Genomic DNA, 23,746 nt, shown 5'->3' with positions numbered 1-23,746 from the left:
CTTCCTACTGCAGGAACAGGAGAGTGAATACTGCCACAGTATTTTCCATACCTTTCTCAGGAGTTGCAGAAATACAAAGGTATTTTTAAAGACATAATTTAATGTACTAGAATGATCTGCTCAGCAGTGCTTCTGATGCTTTAAGTTATCAAAGATAGGATTCAAGAAGTATGTGAATTTGTCTTCTCTCTTTTTTTTTGGGTGGTGGGAGGGGTGTAGTCTCAAAAAATTCTCAGAGATAACCCACAAGATTGGAAAACAGACTCGAATTGTTCCCCTGTCCATTTTTGCATATGGTGCTGTTATCTAGCCTTGCTGTGCAGTTAAGTGCAGAAAAAATAGCTGCTTCTGGTTGTGGTCACGCTGTCTCTTCTCTGCTGCCTGTACTATGTTAGCTAGCACAGTTCTCTGCCGGGTACTGGTTGCTAATGTTTCTGAATGGTACCGCTTGTTTCTTACAAGACATTTTTTGAGTGGTGCAGAAAAGTGACAGCTGATGTTTATGAACACCCTGCTGTAGTCAACACACCCTGCTGTGGTTGGGGGGCCGGTGCCATGGGGCCAGAGGAAGGCTGCAGAGTTTGTCTCCTCCGTTCACTTGTTCGCAGGCCTCATGTCTGAGGGTCTTCTCCTCTGAAGGAGCCCAGGGTTAGGGTTGTGAGAGTCACATAGCCTGGAGCTTTTTGGCCAGGTTGGTGGCCGAGCCAGCTTGCAACACTTGGCATTTTGGCATCTGGACTGTTGCTGGAGATGAGGCAATGGTTTGGAAGCAGCCAGTCGACTCTGGAAGAAAGCTGCCTTTGGCACGTTCTTCAGTGAGCCAGTCCTGAAGGTTTTTAGTGCCAGACTGTTTAGAGATGTTTCCAACAGGAGGTAAACATTTTAATAATAGAGACCTTTCTTCCACAGGCTTTTCCATCTTGCCCTGTCCCATTTCCTCCCTCTTCAGACTCCAAGCCGTGATCTAAAGTGTTGTTTATTCCCTGATCTTTTCTTTCGTTTTATCCCTCTCCCTTATTTCACAGGGAAGCCTGTACAAGGCACTTTGATGATTTATTTAGAATGGGCTTTGACTTCTGGGGTTTCCATTAAGAGCTCTTTATTTTACTTTCTGTTATTGTCTATGGCATTTGATGTGCTTCTGCAGTATTGGTTATTGTGTCTGATTTATTCGCATTTTAGTAATAAAGAAAATGGGATGCTTTACTTAATACTTTTTTTTTTTTCCTTGAGTCAGAATAGGCACTGTGACAAAACTAGAGTATTCAGTAAGAAGTGCTTTAAAGAAAAAGAAATCGTTAGTTGACTTTTGCAGCAGCTAAATGAAAAATATTAGTTTATATTGCTTGCTGTGCAAGTCTGAAAAATAAGTTTGTGCCTTTGGGAAAAATAAAGTAGTTTTTGTTTGCAAAAAACCGTGAAATAAAATGATGACTCTAGGAAAAGAGTGGCTCTTTTCTTCCCATTTCATTGTTTCTAGGACATATTAGTTTTAGATGTTAGCATAAGCAGAAGGCAGGAATAGTACCGCAGTCTGTATGAGGCTGGATTGCACAGTTTTTCACTGCAAGATGATTAAAAAGAAAAAAGTCCCCCCAGCTCCCCAAAACCTGGTTCACATTGTGTTCATTGCCATGTGTGGTTATGGTAGGCTGCTGGAAGGGGTAGTTCCTGAACGGAGACTGCCTGCACCAAGTGAGATACCTCTCTTTCATTGTAGACACTCTAATTTTTAGAGTTTTAAACTACCATAGGCCTCTTTTTTGATTTCTTTCAAGATCTTGAATTTGAAATGAGTGTCTTGATCTGATGATTTTCTTTCCAGTGGTTGGGACTGAATTTTTGGCCTTTGCATAAAAAGCACAATAAGGTTTTCTCTTGGGGGAAGGGTGGTAGAGAAACACAGTTTGTTGCAAGAGGATTTTGTGATGAAAATTCCTCACCCTGCAGCACAGAAACTGCTGGACTGTTCTTTCTGAGCTGTGGTGATACCCAGATACCCTCAGGGTTTCTGCTCTCAGTTCCTTCCAGACATGCCTTGCCCCTAGGCAGGGGAGGCAGACTGATGTGACAACATTTTCCCACAGCCTGTCAAGACTGATGTGATCTACATCAATTTGGGAGATGAAGGAAATATTGTTGGGATTCTGTGCTGTGGATATTTTTCCTTCTTTTCAATTTCTTCATTTCAGTGATGAAGCTTTGGGTACGCGCATTTTTGGGAGGGGAAAATGGGGAGAATCTCCACAGCCATAATAAAATGCTTATACGCTGGGCACAAGTGTTTGATAATTTGCATTTTGTGACTTAGCACTCATAAATACTCCTTTCTCATGACAGGTTGCTGAATGCAATAAAGCCGGGATTGATAAAAAAGATCAATAGACTACCGACCCCCATTGCAGGTTTGGTGAGTATATCAAATGGAGAAAAATCTTGGTTTTGTGACTGTGTGATTTAGATAGCAATTATTTTTGTAATTTGAACTCTTCTAACTTACTGAACTCAGACAGTCCTGCTGAAATCTGAACAGTGCAGACATCTGAAGACCTTCCAGTCTATTTTTTTTTAGAAGGGGGCCGTATTCAGGAGGGAGTGTATTTTTAGAGGAAAAATATCTTCTTGGTTATATACTGTCTGAGAGTTTCGGCTCTAGCTCCCTAAGAACTCAATTGTATACTTTTCAAGCTGTGACCGCAAAAAGATAGCTTTTTGGAAAGAAAAAAAAATGTATTTGTATATTTTGTCTCATTTGCCTTTTCCTCGGAACACCACAGTCTGCAGATAACATTCATTGCAGGACTATCTGGGGAACCATTTCGTGTTGACTTTACGGGCAGAGCAGAAGTTGGCCATAATCTGTCATGAGCAAGGAAGACCACAGAGGACCACTTACAGCCTGTGGGCTGAACCTGACCCTTGAGACAGTTTTCTCCAACTCTTTGGAGTGCTGGTGTTCAGAGGGTCACCTCAAGGGGGTGGCACGGTCTTGTGCCTGCTGCTGGGACGGACAGTGTGGGTATGAATGGGTGCTGGGTGTAGGGTATGTGAGACAGAAATCTGGCTGTATTGATTTTGTTTTGTTTTGTTTTGTTTTTGGCCTCAAGATGTGGCTAAGAATAAAAGGGCCTCTTGGGTGTGTGGAGGGTGACCATCCTCAATTTAGACTAATGATACACTTGCATACATAGTTCTTTTCTCTTACGACACTACTGATGTTTTAACTTAGTTTTGCAAGATTCTGAATGTATTAGCTGCTGATAGTTGAGGTCAACCTTCCTTTATTATCCAGCATTAAAAAGTTTCAATGTGTTCAGAAACCGTGCTACATTCATTTTTAAATTGGTTCCGTAATGTAATTACCTAGCTGTAGATTGACAGGCCCATTTCTGCATGAATACCACATAGTTTTAGAATTTCATTTGTGATCCCTACCACCCCGTTTGTGATGCTTCCCTGTGTGCTTTTGTTTTGCCTCTAAAACCCATCTAGCTTATTCCTACCCAAGCCTAATTGAAAGGTGTACTTGGAATAAGCTGCTGCAAAAGATGCCAGTAGTGTAATTCTCATTTCCTTGTACCCCATTCATAAAAGATTCCATTTTTGTTATGACTGTTTTTAGAAGATGATATTAAATTACATTGTGTTGTTGTTGTTTTTTTTTTTTTTTCTTATTCATGTGTAAAATCCCAAAGGTAAGTTGATTGTAGAAGGAAGGACGTGGAAACATTAATTGTGTGCGTGTTCTCATTTTTTGAGATAAAGCTCTCACTTGCCAGATGTATGTCTACAAAGCAGTAAGAAAAAAAAATGTTTTTCAAGCTATTAATAATACAGCAGCTTGTTGTTGGTTTTTTTTTTTTTTTGTCTTGGAAGGTGACTTTTTTTTTTTTTTTTTTTTTTTTTTTTACTTCTGTACCCATGTCCTTTAGTTACCTTAAGTAATTATTTTTCTAAATATTTTTCCTAATACAGTAGTAGACTGTTTAAAAGTTCACTGGCACTTCTGGCTTTTTGAATGTTGCTAATGGGTGTTTTTACCTACTATGCTGTAAATAGATCATTCCAAACTAAGCAAGCCTTCCAACAGAGACGTGCTTTGAAACATGTCTAGTGCTGTACCTGTTGACTTTTGTTGCCATTTTTACTTAGTGGTGAGCGATTGCCTCAAGGATTGTGTGCAAATTTAAAATTATTGAGTACGATTGTCTGTTAGCATGAATTTATGGCATAATATTTTAAGGTACAGACATCACTACTGTGTTTGAGCACATAGTGTATCTTTTTCTTCTCTCACACCTGTACCATGTCCATATGCCTTAAAAAAAAAAAAAAAAAAAAAAATTAACATTACTTTCCAGAAACAGTCAGAACTCCTCGATGGTTGACTGCATGTGAGGGACATTCCTTTATTTATTGCTGATTTCTCTTTATTATCTTAGCTTTGGTTGGCTTGACATAGTATATAGTAACTTTTCCAGTTATTTCACCTCAGTGTGTGTGATTTCCTCCAGTACTCATGGAAATACCATGGAAGCATAACTACCTCTTTTGCTTTGAGTGAAATGTGTGCTTTTGAACTCCTAAATATTGCTTCTGCCTAAAAAGTGTAACTTAATCACTCTACCTTAATTTCTTCCCTATAGCTGATAAAATAAGTATATAATTCACTAGTAGAGGCAACAGGTAGGTTTTCTGTTTTAGGAAATTGCAGCTAAAAGTTATGAGTAATGGTAAAGTACTCACTTTTGTTTCATCATTAACCTCTAGAGGCATAAACAGTCATGTATTATGTAGCTCTACAAAATGTCTACTTGAGTCTACTTTATTTCTCCAAATGATGGTCTATTTTGCTCCTTTGTTATTATAAGGACAAATGAAGAAGTACGCTTTAGTGAAGGAAATTAACACTAAACTGTAGGCCTCTACTGGGGATATGCTGAGATATTCATCTGGAATTATTATCAACTCTAAAAATTTTGCCTATATTTGGTGTTTGAGTGATTTTTTATAACATTGCTGTGAAGTATTATGTGCAACTGCTCTACTGTTGACAGATTGAATTCTTCAAACTTCTCCTGGTGTTTGAAGCTAGATGAACCTGCAGTTACTCTGAAATTCTTACTGGTGATTTCCTCATGCGGTTTAAGAGAGAATGGCTTATTTGCAGACCTTTTGTATACCAGAACAGCAATCATGTAATCATGTAAGCAAAATTTATTGTTTCATGGCATGGCAGTGTTAGAGTAAGGACTCAGGGTTTTGCACACCACTCTATTAAGTGCAGGCTGTATAAATGGACAAAGATGATCTTTGTCTGGTTGCAGGCCTAAGTCAGGATGTGGATTGTATGCAACATTACATATAGAATTACATATGCTCAGCGTGGCAGGCCTGTTTGTAATTTGCTTTCATCTCTGGAAGTGCCGACTGGTTCTGTTATCACAGCAGAGATGATGCATTGCTTTAATGAAATAAAACGTAGGACCAATGGCTTGGTATTCAGACTTGCAGTGAGTATGAAGTTTGATGAAATGCTTTCTTATTCTTGTTCATTATACATTAATCCAGATAGCTAATACTCCCACCAAAAAGCAAATTCACAAAACATCCAAGGAACATATTAAACACATGCAGGATTAACAGGCTTTGCTGAAAGAGCCACGTTTCCAGGAGAAATTTTCTCATGCTAGAAGTTGATACTGAACATCTTTGTTTTAAAGCTGTTAGCTTTCCAGAAGTATCATTTCATGTATTTAATTGTGCAAGCCTGGAAAAGTATTTTGGCTGAGTTTTTAATTAAAAGACCACAATGATGGATGAGTAAAGTACATTGAATATAAGTGATTTTTACAAAACCAACAATTTTTCAGTGAGTTGCTGTTGGTTTCCTTCATTGGGTATGATGTTCAGAGTGGGCACAACTTATTTTTAAGGTTCCTACAATTTTGTACAACTATATCATTATATATTTAATTCTATAAAAATAACACATCTGCAGCACCCTAGGTAAGCAATGCTCTATAATGCTAACCACTATATGTCAACTATCTTTTTCCTTTAAAAATATTCTAGTTCTTGCTTCCTGTCCCTGAATAATGTCACTCTGTGAGAAAATAAAAGGTTTCTGCCTTATCTTTTGTTTGACAGAGTTTAGGAGAGTTTATAGCATTACTTCAGTTCCTTGAACAATCCCCACAGGAGCTTAGACACTTACTTCAGAGACTGTGTGAAAGACTCTCACATATAATAGTAGGAAGTAGCCAAGACAAAGTTAAAGGGCTGAACTTTAGCTTGTATCTTGGCTCATATTTCAACACTACTGAATAAAAATCTGTTTACGATGGTATCCAGTTTTCAGCTTGTGCATGGTCCTCATCTTTGTATGTGTGATATTTGTATGACTTAGCAATGCAAAAAATAGCCCAGTGAAAGTCACCTGGTTGCATAGTTATTGCACTGAGGTGAGCAGAACTGTAACTTACTGTTTAAAAAAAAAGCTTCTTCCTTTGAAAGCAAGATATTTTTTTCAGTGATTATTTTCCTAGGAAGTTTCTCTTGGCAAAATGTTCTCTGGGAACTTGCTATGAACCTTATCAAGAATAGCTACCTGTCTGTTGGTGCTGGTAATTTGCTTTTATGCTGTCCTGTTGCATAAACTCCAATGTTTTTTGATGTCATATGATGTCTCAACAGTATTTCAGCATTGTATTCATTAGCTTTCAGGAATTTGTACCTCTAATTAAGTTCAGCAAATTAAATGATTTTTCTTCATGATATGAGCCTGAAAATGTAATTATAAGACACAAGTATAGTGAAGACACAAATATAATGTCACAGAATTAAAAATAATTTAAGGAGATAGAAAAATACATGGACCTTTAATTGATGTATATTGTTTTTTATTAATCTTTCTAACTCGTACTTCCATGTTGTTATGTTTTTGTTGAAGGAAGAATGAGAAAATATATTTTTTTTAGTTTCCCACTCTCCCTCTAATTCCATATAGCACTTTCTGGAAAGAGCCAGCTTCTACTGAAATGTCTAGATCCATAAACCATGATAATTTGTTTCCTTAATTTGTGCTTCTTATTTCTGCTGCACAAATTCATTTACCAGCACAATTGTATCCATAAAGAAGTCCTGCTGTGTGAGGTGTGGTACATGTGAAGTAAACAGAAGCAAGATTTCCTCACTGTCTAACAGGAGTAAGTTCTTGGCACTCACATCCCACAAGCATTTTTGGGAATGTTGGTGGAAAACAAAGCATCAAACAGCAGAGCAAAATCCCATGCAAACCATTCTGTCATGGTTTCTGTGGATCTTCTTAGTAGTAATTGGTTTCTTTATACCTCCTGTGCATGCCTTCAGTTCTGGTATGTGAATGTTTGACTAGAACAATACTTACTGTCTGGCCAGTGGTTTGGAACAGCACTGTGTGCTTTGGCTCATCCTGTACTGTAATGTAAATGGACACTACAACAATAATGTCCTTGGGAAAGGGAGGAAAAAAAAAGTTTGCGTTTGCAGTGTTTCTGTATGCTTATTTTTTTCCTGAAAGTTCACTTTATTTTTCCTTTGAATTAATTTTTCGTTTAGATTTTCCTGTTTATTTGATTTGGTGTCATCTTAGCCAGACAGATTTTACCTTGTAACATTCCTGTGTAATGAATTCAGCTGTATGCTGTACACACAAAGATGTCAAAGTTTTATGAAGAATACAAAAATAAACTAACAGGTGTTTCTTAACCAGGGTGTTTGTAAACAGGGCCCGCATGGAACAATCTACAGGGACAGTGGAGTTAATTTGTCAGACGACGAAAACAGCCATCAGCTCAAATTTGGCAGGAAGCACAGAGCGAGTGGCCTGTTGTTTTAGACTGAATTGAAAGTTTTTATTGCTCCAAATTAACCATGCAAATACTGTCCAGAAAGCATCGTTCTCCTCCCATTTAAATAAAAAACAGTGCAAAACACAATGCTGGCATTTTGTTTAATATTTTATTGGTTGAAATGATTGTACTTGCCATGCTGTTGAATTTGGCTCAGAAACGCACATACTTTTGATGCTGGAAACTAATCATCCATCTGACAGTATCGTATGTACCAAAGACTTATTCCATGGCTGCACTTGGCTTTGTTGCCCAGACCTCCAAGTTTGGGCTTTAACCTGGTGTACAGATGTGAGAGAGGCTGAAATCATAGGAAATTAATAAGAAGTGAGCCATCAAAAAGCAAACAAACAAACACTGGAGGTAAATGAGCCAACCTGGTATTTGCCTTTGACTGTTGGAGCTGAGTTTAGCTACAAATACCAGCTCGCAGTAGTCTTTGTGTCCTGCAGTCTGGCTGATGAGCTGACCTTAATATCCAGGAGAGTGCCTTCTGTCTTTAGCTGCCAGCAGAGCTGGATGGCTGTAGGCAAAGCCTGGGGCAAGGGACACCTTGCGTGGTTCTGAAATTGAAAGTTTTTCAAGTTTCTGTGTGCTTTGTACACCTCTGGTCCCAGCCAGCACTCACAGCCAGAGCTTCTGCAGCCCAACCTCAGTGCTGTCTTCAGGTCCCTCCCTGCGGGTGCTTCCCTGGCTGCAGTGCTTGCGGTGCCCTCGGTGAGCAAAGCTGTTTTTGGCAGGGACCCCTGCTTGCCATGCTCAGGGGACTGTCCCTTTCTGCCATGCTTCTTGCCAGTGCCCAGCAGCATTTCCCTCATTACCAGGTGAAGTCTGTCATACAGGACCCAGGCACCATGCACGGTTTCCTCGTTGGCCAGGATGGCAGCAGCCAACGTCTGTGAAGGTTTGTAGGGTGCGTGCTGTGCACCACAGCTATGGGTGGATGCAAACTGTCACATTGTCATGGCCTCTTCCCAAACCAGATGAGTTAGGGTTCAATGGTGCAGCTTCACAGTCAGCTTAAACTGTGCCCTGAGCCTGCTGAGCATTGCCACTGAGAGTGTCGTGACTTGCTTTGGCCAAGAGCTAATAATATGTGTAAGCTCTTTGTGGGAAGGATCATCTGCTGGTCTGTTTTTGTCTAACACCTCACCCCATGAGTCCTGCACCACGGCCAGGACTCCTAGACGGTATGTTAATACAAATAATAAATAACACTTACAAAAATATCGCAGGCATTCCTGTGTCATTCACAGCCTGTTTTTAGACTGCACTCCCCACTACAGTTTTCAACCACGGCTTTAATTAATAGATTTATAATTAACTTCATTCACATTGAATGATTTTAAATGTTAATATGTAATTCTGAGGTAAGGAGAACTTTTTTCTGTGTGCAAAACCGAGAGGATGGTCACAGTGGAGCAGTTCCTTTCTGATTTTTTTTTTCTATTTTATTTTTCTTCTGTTTCGCACAGTTTTATTGCCTGGCCTCGAGAAGGGTTAGCTACCTACCACCCTTTAGAAAAAAAGTGCTCAAGTAAAAGCAAGGAACCTACCTGTTGGGGCAGGAAGACAACTGACTTCCGAAGATGCTATTTAAAAACTATACAAATAAAGGCTTTGTGTAGTGATTATTTACACTTTTTTTTTTTTTTTTTTTGACATAGGAGGCTTAATAAAGTGAAGGATTGTAGGGATAACATTTGAAAATGGCAAAAAGAAAAACATTGCCGCTGCTGAAAACCTAATGCTAGGCAGCTGAAATGTGAACTTGCCCTTATCACAGCATTAACCTTTACTATAAATGACAGAGTCCTTCCTGGGGCTGGGGAGGGCAGCTGGTTTCCAGCAGGAGCTCACTTTGCACCTGTGGAAAATGCAGATTGACCCCTCAATTAATTTTTAGATTAGTTAGCTTTTAGATCATAAAGTCTCCAAGTTCAGCCATGATTTTTATTATGTTGGTTTACTGACTCTGGTCAAGTGATATTTCAGAAATGGCAAGCTTTTGAAGAACAAGGTCTTAATTCATGGAAGTACCAGAAAAATCATAGTTTTGCAAACAAAATGCCATTCTCTGGGTTGCACTTAACTGAAGTAAAGAAGCCAGTGCTGCCTCCAGCCGTTGCCTTAGAAATGAAAGGCCTCCTGAGCAGGATGTCTCCAGCATCTGCAGGCCAACTCCTGCTGCCAACACTTCTCTCAACAGCTGGGCATTTCCAGGAGTTTTCGTGGAGGAATTACATGCCCTGAGCATGAGTGTGCTGCCTGTGATGAGTGCAGCACTGCTAGGGTTATGTCCAGGCAATCTTTGTGTGACTTCTGGTGCAAAATTGATCAGTGTGGCAATGTGGATGAAAGAAGAAAAGAGCTGGTGTGCTGCGTGTGTAGCCCAGCACACTCAAAATCAGCAGGGCTATGACTTCCCATGTCTTGAGGCTAAAAAGTAGCTGTCGGCTGTATTTTCAGGTTTTCTCCTTAACAAGGAAAACTAGACCTGTGGCTATGGTTGCTTTCAGCTAATCCAAATGTGAGTTTCCTACACCCTCTGCCATGCCAGCACTAGTGCTCATATGGCTGTTAGCTGGAGCAGACAACTGTGAGATGCCTGAAAACCACCCTTCTCCTTCATCACAGAGCTGTAGCATGCAACTGTGTGAGCAGGAAGGAAGGGACCAGCTCGCTGTGGCAGGGAAGGAGCTGCCATTCCTGCTGGCACCAGAATGAACTTCCATCAGCACTAAGCAGCCGTGAAGCTGTAGCTAGGGAGTTTAGACTTGGATGCAATTCTTAAGTTATTGGCCAAACTCAAAGGAGATGGGGATCTGGGAAAGTCTTACCCCAAAATTCCCAGTTTAAAGGCTGTGTTTAAAACTGCACTTAGGGCGCTCACTGCTTCATTCTGGAAAGCCTCTCACAGGTTGGAGCCTGTGGGTCTGTGCTATAAATACTGCCTTATCCTCAACTGTCTTTTTCAGTGACATGTAGCCTCTGCTCCGGGGGACAGCTCGATCCCGGTATTTGTTTGACAGAGAGAGAGCTAACTGCAGTGGAAATGGCACTGACTGGCATGAGAATATTTGCTGTATTTGCTGCTACCCTGCGTTCTCACAGCATCTGTGGTGCTGCTATAAAATCCTTGTGATCCTGGAGAATTTGGACAGCTGGGCAACTCTTGAGATGTGAGAGGGGAGGGTGCCTTCCAGGCAGCTCTTAACCTGAGCGGTCCCCTCCAGGCGAGCGGGAACAAAAGTTTCCACGCTGTTGTCAGACCGACAGATCTGCAAACTCGAAATGGGCCAGCGGGGCCCAGGCTTCCTATTACCAAACCCTTTTGTGACAAGAGAGCAAGCGCAAGCTAGCAACAGCCTGGTGGGACCCCAGCCCATGCACGGCTGATGGTAGAGGAAGAATGCTGCTCCTAATCTCCTGCTGGCTGTGGCTCAGCTCAGTGAATTCTCTTGCCGTTTACGTCTGCTAGCAACTGTTGGTACTGTTTCCATGCAGAAAACCTTTCCGGGCGGCGCGAGTGGCTTTCTGTCAGATGATGTGCGTGTCACCAGCAGCAGCGTACGTGCTGAATGCAGATGACGGGACGTGTCTCCCTCCAAAGATCACACTGCAGTTGTTTCCCTGGCTTAAAACGAACGAGCAAAAGGGGAAACTAGCAGAGTACGTCCCAGTTGCCTTAAAGACCAACGTGCAGTGATTTCTCTGCTTGAAGAGTCTGGAGAAATTGTGCAGTCTGGTGCCGTGGTCAAGAGTTCACAGAGGCTGAAATATCTGACACTGAAGTCTCCTTGCCTTTTGCATTCCTCAGTGCTCCTGGATTAAAGCCACTCACTTCCTTCTTGGCACAGGACTTCCCAATTGTAATGCGCTTCCTTTTAAATGTCCAGAGGTCTAATGATACTATTGTAAACCTGTTAAAATTAATGCTGCAAAGGAAGCGGCTTAGTTAATTGCTTGTGCAAAAATGCGGCGGTAGGCTGAGTTGTCTGACAGAGGTACATCAACACCACTGTTAACCTCTTGAAGTCTGCGTGGCCTTGTGCTACGGTGTGGAAACCCACCCCACGGCTTACTAGGGAGGATCACACATTCATTTTTGGACAAGCCAGATAAATAATAGCCTAGAAAGTTACTACTGCGGTACAGAGACAGTCCTTATGTGTTCGGAGTGGCGTCCTGCTCGAGTCCTCACCATATTGCCACTTTTGTTTGCTTCTGCCCCTAATCCTCATGCAGGCAGTGCTGTCGCTGGGGTGGGGACTGTCTGCTGCTGTGTGGGGCCGGAGTGGGCGCTGATTTATTGCTGGGAGACGCCTGAAAGGGAGCTCTCTTTTCAGGCTTGTAAATAAGTATTGAACTTGCTAAATGTGTGCATGCATGCGGGTGTCTGCTGAGCTCAAGGCAACATGTTTCAGACTGTGCTGTACGCTGCTTTGCCACGTTGGCTTCTCTCTTTGTACGAGTTCTCCTGCAGAATTTAGAGTTGTGTTTCCCCTTCCAGCCAAGGGTAAACATGCTTCCCCCCAGCTCCCCTTCTCATCCTTTTCTCCAGTACTGATGTTGGTATTGTTGGGAGGCAGCTGGACTGAATGCCAGGTGTGAATCTCACCCTTGCACCTGTCTTGGTGTGACGAACTTCAGGCCATAAATTGATAGCCCAGGCTGCTGCTGCCCTGCTTGCTTCCTGCCATATATAACTGAGGAGCTGGTTGTGTGTTGGGTGGCCTGGCTGCCCCGCCAGCAAATCCCACTGGCGTTTCCAAGCAGCCCTGGTTGCTGCTAATAACCTCTCATAGTGAAAGCTGCCTCATCACTCCTGTCCCTTCAGATACTGTTTTTAGTTCGGTCAGAAGGAGGCTTGCTGGCTTTTTCCAAAACCGATCCTAACTTTACCACCCCTACCTAGCAACAGTGTCTGTCCTTCCGACCTTCTGCCCCACAGCCATGAGTAGGACAATTTCCATGAACTACATCTGCGTTTTGGTCCTGGTTTCCAGACCGGAGCCAGCAGGCCTGCTAGATGAGAAGTCACAGAATCACAGAATCACAGAATTTCTAGGTTGGAAGAGACCTCAAGGTCATCGAGTCCAACCTCCAACCTAACGCTAACAGCCCTCCACTAAACCACTAAGTGTGACGTTTCTGTATAAATTTCTGGAGTTACAGGGATCAGCTACAAAGTATTAGCACCACCACACAGTATGTCCTCTGTTATTTAAAAGGGAGGACGGTGAATAGGATCAGTTATTTGAGGTTTCAAGTAATCCAGGGTAATTTTCAGCGTAATTAATACATGTCAGGAATTTGACCCTTGCTGGGATAACAAGAAGATCTGGATAACTGAGGCGATACTGTACAAGTTGTGAAAATAGTGCCAGAAAACTGTCCGCACAGGTCAGTAGCACAAGCTAATAAAACTCTCTCAACTGCTGATGTAGACAAACAATTTATACAGCTTTTACCTGACATGCAGAAATAGAAAAACCCTTTCTCATTGTACAGTTCTCGGATGTTTTCTTTCATTAAGTTTCTCCTGTTATCCCTGAAGAGGTCAGGCAGTAGTTGCTTCTTAAACCACAACAATTTCATGAAAAGCCTAACTTGAAATGTCCCGAGAACACCACACACATCTGACACAGGCATGCTGTTTTGCTGTACTGTTTGTTTTCAGATAAAATATAAGCAAATTTTGCCAAATATAAGCCAGTGCAGGCTTGGTAGTATATATTGGACACAATGTATATTCTTCCATAAAACAAATTATGAACAAATGCAGGAATTGCATTAATCATTGGCAAAATCAGTTGCAAACTTGTAAATCATATGGCACATTCCTCAGAGAGTGCTGTCTGAACCTTTGTAAAAGCCTCCAAAGAGGCCAGTAGAAATAAATAAATAGATGCTTTCTTGTGCACCAGACGGGCAGGTAAAATTTGCTACAAAGTCAGTGTTTAGGAACAAACTTATGGAAAAAAGAAACCTGATAGTTTGTCTTTGGGGACTGGATTTTTTTTTTTTTCTGTTTGTTTTATTTGAGAAATGGGATGAGGCTAGCTTCATCTTCCTTCTTAGCATGTGTGCCTGTATTTTATTTTTACAGTGCTGAAGAGTGGCTGAGTGGAATTTAATATTTCAGTGGACAAGAATTTTAGACGAGGAATAAGTGAGGTTATTACATCCTCTCAGAGAAGCATTGCAGACAAATATTTGAGTAAGCAGGGTATTAGCAGAATTGTCTCAGAGTGGGTGATACTTTATCTCCAGAATACAACACCAGTTGTTGCTTGTTCTTACATTCTGTCTAAAACAACCAACAGAGAAAAAGTCAATCCCATATAATTATTAGTTTGAAGAAGCTTAGGAGCTGTATCTTCAGAATGCTTGGCCTTGATTTCTGAGCATCTCAGATCTTTGAATGGTACAGTCAACAGTGATCAAAATACGTTTTCCAGCAAAGTATAAAGCTTACTGGTAGGAATCTCTCCATCCCTTTTACACGAGATGCTGTATGGTATTTGAAAACCACAGTCTATGACCTCAGAAGCTTGTAATTTAGAAACAACACATAGATATTGTGAGAAAGGTAACGGTGAAACAAGACATTTGTCAGCATAGCATTATCAGCAAGCCTGGGGTCTAAATGTCGCTAGCTTTTCATAAGCATGACTACAGTGCAGATTTCTGGGGAGAATCATGGAGTGGCTCTACTTTAATTTAGAGGAAGCTACTCATAAGCATGAGGTCTGTGTGAGAAAGTATAAATTCCCAAATCTGCCTGGAGTCAGCACCCATAGTATTAGGGTAAGCTGGCTGGTTTCCAGGCGTGCTTGAGACCTTAAATGCTCTTTAGTCCTTACTCTCTAGTTGATCACAGATTAATCACTTGCTTTTTTAAATACTATTACCCAATCTTTTGAGCCACCCAATCCTGATTAAAATTTACTTTCTAAAATACGATTTTAGAGAACTGAAACTGCTTGAATTCTAGGCTTTTGGATACGTTTGAAGAACTGTGTCATTGCAGTTGTACTTGGTGTTGTCCCAGTACTTGCATAAGAATTCTTGCAGATAGTTTTATCTTCCCAACAGTTCACATTACTTATTCTATTCTTTTGGCTGAAATTTAGTGAGAAGTGTTAGAAATCCAGCGCTTAGTCCTGTGTACAAACTGTTACGTAAGCAAATTGCAGAACAAAAAACTTCAGACTGCGGTCAGTATTCTCCTTCTTAGTATCTATTATTCTACTATTATTCTACAGTATGAATTATTCTACTGTATAGCAGTACACAAATACTCTTTATATACTGCATATAACCTTGTCCTTTGGGTATACCAGACAATGGAAGCTCAGCATGGCCTCAGGACAGCCCTTGTATGATTGCTGCTTGAGTCCAGGACCTTTTGCCTGTCCTGGGGGTGAGTGGCCCAAAGCTGTGAAATCAGCTTCGTGGCAAAGAAGGGCACACCTTGGGGTTTGCAGGTATTCAAAGCCCCAGAAATTGGGCACTACCTGTGTGCCCAGGCTCTCCACAGTCATGTGCAGGGTCATGGAGTCATTGAATCATAGAATGGCTCGGATTGGAAGGCACCTTAAAGTGCCTTCATCCTGTTCGAGCCCCCAAATGAGGATTTGGGGAATGCTGAACTTGCTGAAACCCCTCTACAGATCCAGGCTGGCTTGCTCAAACACAAAGAGCACTGCTGCTGCATTTCAGGCAGTGTCCCCATATCACACAAAGTGGTTGCATAGCTCTGTAACCCCTTTTTTTAGAGGGGCTACATCTGATGACCTCGTAAGTCCCAGGTGGCTCTGTAGTAGGGTCTCCAGCCTGTAGGCCTGCTTAGCTTGAGCACAGTGCAGAGCCTGATCTGGTTGCATGCGTTCAGGCAAGGCAGTGCTGTGCCTGATGGATACTGCCCAGGCCCTAGGAAGGGCAGTGTTGAGGTTCTTGCCAAAGCCAATACGTCCTGCTGGCCGTGAGCTGATTTTGGGTAGCTGTGTGTAACATTCGCCTTCTCCAGAAAAATGCGTTTGCGGGAGCGGTTTGGAGACATGTGAGCTGGCTTGGGACTGGGGCTCTGCAGGGCTTTAACTCAGCTAAATTGCTGGCGGTTTGTTGTTGGCTCTGGAGCTAGTACAGCTGCTTTCATGGCCCTTGAAGCCTGGCCTAATAATCTTGCTAGGTTCTGTGCTCTAGGTACACCTCTCTCTGATGGACCAGCTGTAGTCTGAGTCCCTCTGTTGAGTAAAGGAATACATGGTAATTGCTTTAAGCTTACCCTTTTCCTTTATACATGCTTATCAGTTAAGCTGTATCTACTCGTATAATGTGGATTTAAATTGTAAGGTTTTCAGAAACAGTTGGTGAGGAGTTGGAAGAATGCATGAACATCTCTGCTGGCCTTACTCATGACTGAAGTGTAAGCATGGTTTGGTTGTTTTCCTCTATAAACAAAAGGAGATCTGAAGTCTAGTTAGGAGGGCAGGTAGGATATATGCTGAAATGATAGGAATGATTTATCACTGAGAGCTGATTTATTTCCCCTTTCTTTTCCCACCGCCAACAGAACAAGCTATTTCTGCCATTCTCACCCCATAGCTTGTGTTCATAAGACTCGGTGCGATGCCTGTGGTCATCTCCCTACCCTTGTAGCGTTCTGCATTTTCAGGAGGTAGGATGTAGCCCTACATCCCAAATACATCTCCAGCCTGTTTACAGTAAGTGGAAGTACAGGAATATCTGTTCTGTAGGAGGAAAGATCCTTTTCTGTCTTATTTTTCACTGCCCAGAAGAACCAGAACCATTCTGCAAGAGCTGGGAGAAAGCCTTGCAATAGGAACACCCTGCATTAAAGAAGAGTTCCTTTCTTTCCCTCTTGTTTTAACCATTGATTTTGTGCCCATAAACTTAAGGCAAGTCTTAAAAACATTATATTATTATACTACTTTTCATTCTTCCTGAAAGCTTAGCATTCAGAACTGTAAACCACGCTGCCATCCAAATTTAATCCATGAATCCTGCTTTCCAAGTGGCCCTACAAAGGTGTATTTGCACAATGTCTGTAGACTAGATTACTACTAGATTACTACAACAGAAGTAATTTAGGTTGGCTATTTGGTGTAGTCCACCTAAGTTTGCAGCTGCCATAGCTTCATGAATAATTGCGTTAGTTCTTGAATTGCATCTGGGGAGTGCTTTGCTGGTAGTTGAATATGGATGGAAAATAAATTGCCGCCAACCTGTTGGGTGGCTCATCTTGCCTTGGGTATTTACTGTTAAAAATCTGAAACTGGAGATATTCAAGGTGACTGGACACCACACACATGTTTTCAAATCTGAGAAAGAAACATCATATATATAGGTTGAGTGTTGTGATAGTCAGTGATTTAGGAAGTTAAAATCTATATGGTCAAAGTTAGAATAGGCACTGACTTACTTTACAGCTTTTTGCACAGATATTTTGGTTGTCTATAAAATCTACTTGTAACAAACTAAATTATTTTCTTCCCCTTTCTTTCCTCACTGAAATTGTTCTAGACATCTACATGTGAAATTATTTTTTTAAGCTGAAAATAGAAACAATAATGTAGGTTTTCCAAATGGAATGTGCTGGAACTTCATTCAGTATAAAAAGCCAATTAAAAATAAATAAATTGGTGGGTTTTGGACTTGAACGGCTTCTTTTAGAAGTATTTGCAAGGAAACCCCAACCTGTACGTTAAAGAAGTCCAGTATGTTTTATGTAATGTTGGCATGAAAATGCAAAGCTGTGAGTGGGGGGAAAATGTATTTCAGGTGTCATGTAACAGCAGCAAAGAGATTTCTGATGTTTATCAAACCTTGAACACCCCAGATTATTAAAACATATTCCTTGGCAATAAAGAGTAGATGTTTAATTTGAAAGGAGAAAAGGAATTTGTTGCTTTTTTTGCGGAGGTCACGAACTGAGCAGGAATGAGTCCTCCTTGGCTGTTTCACTATTTTGCTGTTTGCCTTCGGGAATAGAGATTTGGTCTGATTTTAACAGCTACTGCCAGGCCTTCAGCCCCCCCAGGCAGCCTCCTTGCATCTTTTGAGGCCCACCTACAGCAGCTGTATGGGATATCGGGACACAGAGGCCCCCCAACTGCTTTGGCTATGCAGTATCCTGATCCTCGTGTGGCTGATTGCTGTCTGCTGAGAGAAGTCGGAGTGCTGGCCAACTCCTCCTGCTCATTGGCTTTAAACAACAGATAGCTTTGCTTAATATACCTTGTAAAAGAAAGGGATGAGAAAGTAAAGTCATCTTAACTGTTGCTGTAATTAGGAGACGCATTACGAGGCTGCCAGGTTGTGGTCATGCATTCACCTTCGGAGGTTTCACGTCACTTTGATTTCAATTTTAGATACCAGTTTCTTTTGTACCTTTGCAGTTTCAAAGTGATCTGCCTCTGTGTCTGAGTAGGAAGACAGCTGATAAATGACAGGGGGAAGATAGGAATTAAGGCTGTAACTCCAATATAGCTTTGCTTATATGATTGATCAGTTTGTAGATTGATCAGATTGATCAGCGAAGTGGCAGGTTTAAATCTCTCTGCTGCTCATTTCCAGTTACTCTTTGTGTCCTTGCTATCTGCTTTGCTTCCAGTGAGAGAGAAAAACTAGGAATAGTACAGTGATTGCAGGTTGAGAAGTATTTTTTCAGATGTGCTTTAGGTTTCTTATACTGGTTTGTAATGGATTATGCTAGGCAAGTAACTCATGACCCTCAGACACACCTTTTTAGGTGGAGAAATTTTTCTTTCCTTGAAAATAAGGTTATTTTCTCAACAGTCAAGTCAAAATAAAGAGAGCAGGCATAGGGTAACAGTGCCCTGAGATGTCAAATGTGATAAAATGATCCTATGAAGCCTGGAATCTGGAGGCAGAGAAAGGGAGGTAGGCTATGTGAGAAAAGGTAGTATTTTGTAATTGATCTACAAATATATTTAAAGAAAACATGGTCAAAATCTAGCACATAGGCTTGCTTCACATAAGTAATCTTCATTACATGCACAGTACAATGTCTTAGCAGGAACATGTATATAAATAGCTTTTGAGAAACATCTGTTGTGCTATGGCTTAACACACAATTGCCTTGATAGCAGTCAGGAGAGGTAAAGGTTTGTTCAGCAGCATTTGGCTGTAGCTGATTGCTGTATGTAAAGTGTAAAAGACACGTTTGTGTTGCAGCATAAGTGGTTTGCAGTGTTCCTTGGGATTACCCCTAGGGAGTACTTATTGGGTATATAACTCAGGAGGTAATTCAACTTCATTCATTTATGAATTCCTTCATTTTTATTTATTTATTTTTAACGCAGACTGATAAGCTTTCACAGTGTGATATAATAGTTACAATTTATAACTCTAGATTTAAAGTCTATGTATTTTAGTTTACTTGAAGCAGTTTGTTTGGGATGACTGTCTTTGAGATCTTCCAAGCAGGTAGTCATACTGAGTGCTTTCCTTGACACTTCATCATGCCCTGGTAGTAAATCACACAAAGAAACCAAACTCAGAAAACAGTATTTTCTTCGTAGCTGTGAATTTATTGCCCATTTTTCTATTTCATTGTAGATCTCAGTTGCGGGGAGCTGCCACAGGGATGCACTCAGAATGGAGAATATCCAGTTTCCCCAGAAGAGAAATGGTGTGGCACTAAGCCTTGTTTCAGAGTCCCTTGAAATCTCTGTTTAGGATAGTCATGCTCCCAGCACTCCTAATGCAATACCTAAAAATGTGAGTGCAAACAAAGGTCAGATTTGTCTTCATGACTTTTTTTCACCCTTCTTCACATAGCACAAATATTGCCAGGAGGATGGGTGAGATGGGGTGCACGCCGCAGATGCTGAACGCTGGTTGCACTGAGAACACTGCTGTCCTGATGTTTCATTCTCTTCTTTTTTTGTAGCTCTTTCCCCAACACATTCTCCATAGCCCAACCAACAGGACAAAGCATCGTAAATAACAGTCCTTTCCATCACAGCAAAAGGAACCAGGTTTAAGTTGTTTGCTTGTTGGTTTGTGTCTTTGCTATGGTGTTTTCCCCTCTCCTGGTGTTTTTACCCATCGGACTCTGGATTTAAAAGTTGATTTCCCAGCAACGTCTAGGAGGCTGCACTGCGATGCATGTGTTTTTTGTTATTTATTTATTTATTTATTTATTTATTTATTTATTTATTTTAACCCTGCTCTCGATGGGCTTTATTCATCAAAAATATGAAAAGTGGGTAACAGAAGAAGCAATGACAATGGGGTGCAAACCCTCGCATGCCAAGCACTGTGATCTAAACAGCTGTGGAGAACAGGCTGAAAGGAAACCTTCACCTCTTCCCTGGCTATAGTGTGGCTGTTACCATAGGATATGGCATCAGATAGGCACCACTTCTCCAAGATTGGGTGGATGCTGACATCTGGCTATGATTTCATCAGTATCAGAGCCAGTGAATAGCCTGAAAATGATGTGGGCTTTTTTTCGCCTTTGTTCTGTCTCCATTGCTGTAAACAAAGCCATCTCTGGGTGTATCTTGGGTCTGGCAAATTGGAGGGAATACACGTCATCTGATTGCTCTCTTCCCCCAAAGACTAGGATGTTTGCTGAGCCCCCATTTGTATAATGTTTTATTTGTGCCTTCAGGGATAATGAACTGATGCAGCAAGGAGAAATCTCAGGACCTGCTTAGCTAGTGACTCATAGGGTCTGCTGTGTGCTCCTGCTGCGCGCACCCCTCCCACCCCCCCGTGGTTTGCTTTTGCCTGTTGAGTTGAAAGCTGCTCTTGCTTATGTTCTTTCTTCCTCCATTTATATCATACAGAGCTGCAGAGATTTTGAGCTCATGTTAAAAATTTGCAGAAATAAGATACATCATCCATTTCATTCAACACCCAGGTTGCTCCCCATACCCAGCATGAACTTTTCACTACCTGCCCAAGACATGCAATGTCATTTTATATTTTGTGTTTGCCTTTTGTTATGAATACGACCATTCCTTTGGGGGGACTTTCGTTACAACCATCATAATGCCCTGGGTCACCTAAGAAACTTACAGATGTGTTTGAAATTTGTTAAAGGGCAAAGATTCCAAAAAAGAAAATCACCCGGTGGTGAAGGACAGATTTAGGAAAACAACAAAGGATTTCTTAAGACTGAGTACTGCTGCTGGACTTCTGATTTTCTCAAAGAATTGCAAGCTTTTAGTTTTAAACAATGTGCTTTTTGATAGCTGAAGGACAAGTGTACTCACAACTTGGTCTGTGTAATGCTGTTCATCTGTTTTGTGCTTGTTTTTAGATTCCCCCTGCCAAGTCTCATGGCATGGTTTTGTTTTGTTTGAATTACTATTTTCGGTTGAAATACTTCATTAATGTACATTGAATGTGCTTCTAATGATTGGAACTATCAGCAAAAGATGTTGCTAGATGCCAAAATTGCTAAGAGCAGCTCTGGAAAGATAAATGGAGCATCTTCCTGATCTAGGCACCTGTAGCTTTTAAGTATGGTTGGAAGCAGCAGGGTTTAAGCACCTTGATGGGAATTTGGTACTTCCAGCTACATCTTCAGGGTCTGGTATAGAATGTGTCCTAGCAGTCCTAGGTATTGCTTCAAGATTGCTTAGAGCCACCTTTGGGGTTTCTGCTATGTTTTGTGTAGGTGCAGCCTGCTCCCAACAGACCCACTTTCTTCACGGAGCTTTTATTTTTTTTTTTTTTCCTTTTTGGAGAGAATGGAGCAGGGCTTGAGGAGACACATCCTTTCCTTGTCGACTGCCCAAACAGAAGCAGAAAAAGGCTGGCTTTTCTTTGCCAAGACCGTCTGTGTTGTCTTTTTCTGAGCTCTTAGAGGTACTGTTGCTGCTGGCGCTCCAGGCAAACTTGGCCCTCTTCCCTGCTGTTCCTGTAGCCCTGCCTTCAGAGGCGTACAACTTCACCTTCTGCCACTGTGTTATTCTTCTCATTTTAATCTAATCATCACTGTATTTATTCTCTGGCCCTATTTTTTTCTCCCAGGGGCTCACATGATCGCACACGGTAATCATTTTCCCCTTTGCCCTTCTCCTGTTTTCTGTCTGTCTGGGTGTGCTGCTCTGAGGAGGGAGAAGAGCTGCAGTACAACAGCCCACTCCTTCTGTTTCCAGTTGCCTTTCTACCATCCTTTTGCCATCTTTGGGGTGGTATCTGGGGCCGAGATGAGGTGGTGAACTGTAGTGGGGTTTTTGCAAGTGCCTGCTCGCCTGGCCATTAGTGCTGCCACTGCAGATCCTGCTGCCCTGGGTCAGACGGGTGGTAGGGACGTTCTTCTTTCCCTCCTTGCTCCAGGGTCACCCTCTGTTCTTCCCCACCTTGCTTTTAATGCTGGCTACTTGAGGCAAAAATCCTGTGGGGGTTTATGTAGCCTTAAACCCGCACCCTGTAACACTACTGTGGGGTTTTTCTTCAGTGCTGGTGTGGTGAGGCCTTTACCTACAGGCTTCTAAAGGGATGCAGCCTGGCTTGGAGGGCATCGCTGCCAGCCCACTAACTTGAAATCTCACAGAAAGTGGTGTTTTGTGAATGTGTTGTTCACAGGAAACATTTTCCTGTATGCAGGAAAGCATACTCTATATACAGTAAAATATACATAGACGTTCTCAGCCCTTCTCATAGAAGGTCTTCCCTGGTGGACACGAACGTTTCATTCAGGCTGTGAATCGGTCGGGACCCAGTGCTTTTACGAAAATAAGCGCTCATCATTAATTATTTACATAAAATGGAAAAATGAGGGAATTAGGAAGAAATGCTGAGAGTAAACACAAGGCTTTTAAGAGCCTGAATTCAAAATTGCTCTGAAAAGTGGTTTGGAAATAGATATTTTTAGAAATATCCAATTTATTCTGGAACAGGGAAAATTTCAGCATTCCAGAGATGAAACATGCCACCTGGTTGTCTGCAGCTGTCCTGCCAGGCAGCTCGGGAGACCGCAAACTTTGGGCTGTGACATGCATTCAACACAGACGTATAGCTGGGGTTTCTTTTGTTTGCCCTGCGTCTATCTGGGTATCTAATCCGGGCCGTGTTGTGGTACATCTGACGACCGATCATTCCACAGCGATAAGCCGCGCTTCTGATCTGCAGCATGGATCCAGCGAGAATACGTAGTGCGCTATTGTGGCAGATGAAAGCGGTGGAAGTGGGCCAAATTCAAGCTGTTTTCCATTGCATCTGATCAGCAGATCCTATGGAGGGAATTTGCCTGCTGTGAATATTTGATTCTCGCTAGCTTGAACTATCTTGTGTGCTGGCAGTGCTACTGTGTGAATTTGCGGTGGCTTTCCAGGGTGTCTGTCCTACACAACTGCCAATTTCTGTTGTTTTTTATGGGATTTAGGATTTTGTGCTCCACTTTGTGTGCAAGGAAAATAACCCAAAACTATACAATGAACATTTTTTTCAATCTATACGTTATATACATTACCCATCTTTTAAAAAACAACCCCAAATATTGTAAGTGAGTATCGTAATCTCCCTCCCTGCACCTTTATGGGGGTGCAGTCCCTCTACCTCCATTCCCGTATGCATTATCTATGGTTGGTTATGCATTATGCTGAAAGGGTTTTGTAGAGGTGAGGTTGTACGTTGCACACCCATGCAAGTTGCACCCTCATGTGAGTTGCACACCGGCGTGTATGGCCAAGTGATGGTGTTGCAATGCAGCATGAGAGCAGAAGCAAACTGGGGGCATGTTCAGGCTTTTATTCCCTTCTTCCCAGGGTCGGGGCTGAGCTTCATGCTCCCTGCTGACCCCGGGAGCCAGTGCTCTGCACTTCTGATTGTCTATCCTACCT

At 41.8% G+C, this 23,746-nt stretch overlaps 1 protein-coding gene across 8 annotated transcripts in view; it reads left to right on the top strand.

Annotated features, from left to right (window-relative positions):
- LIMCH1 (LIM and calponin homology domains 1) overlaps positions 1–23,746 on the top strand; it is a 169,522-nt gene that overhangs the window by 72,100 nt on the left and 73,676 nt on the right. For all 8 annotated transcript variants that reach the window (XM_082759894.1, XM_082759888.1, XM_082759893.1 and 5 more), the window contains exon 3: positions 2,341–2,410. In XM_082759894.1, coding sequence (XP_082616020.1) covers positions 2,341–2,410 — 70 coding nt within the window. The remainder of the gene's footprint in view (positions 1–2,340; positions 2,411–23,746) is intronic.

The sequence above is a fragment of the Aythya marila genome, assembly GCF_965140915.1.
Source record: "Aythya marila genome assembly, chromosome: 4".
NCBI lineage: Eukaryota > Metazoa > Chordata > Aves > Anseriformes > Anatidae > Aythya > Aythya marila.
This window is presented reverse-complemented; position numbering and strand designations above follow the sequence as displayed.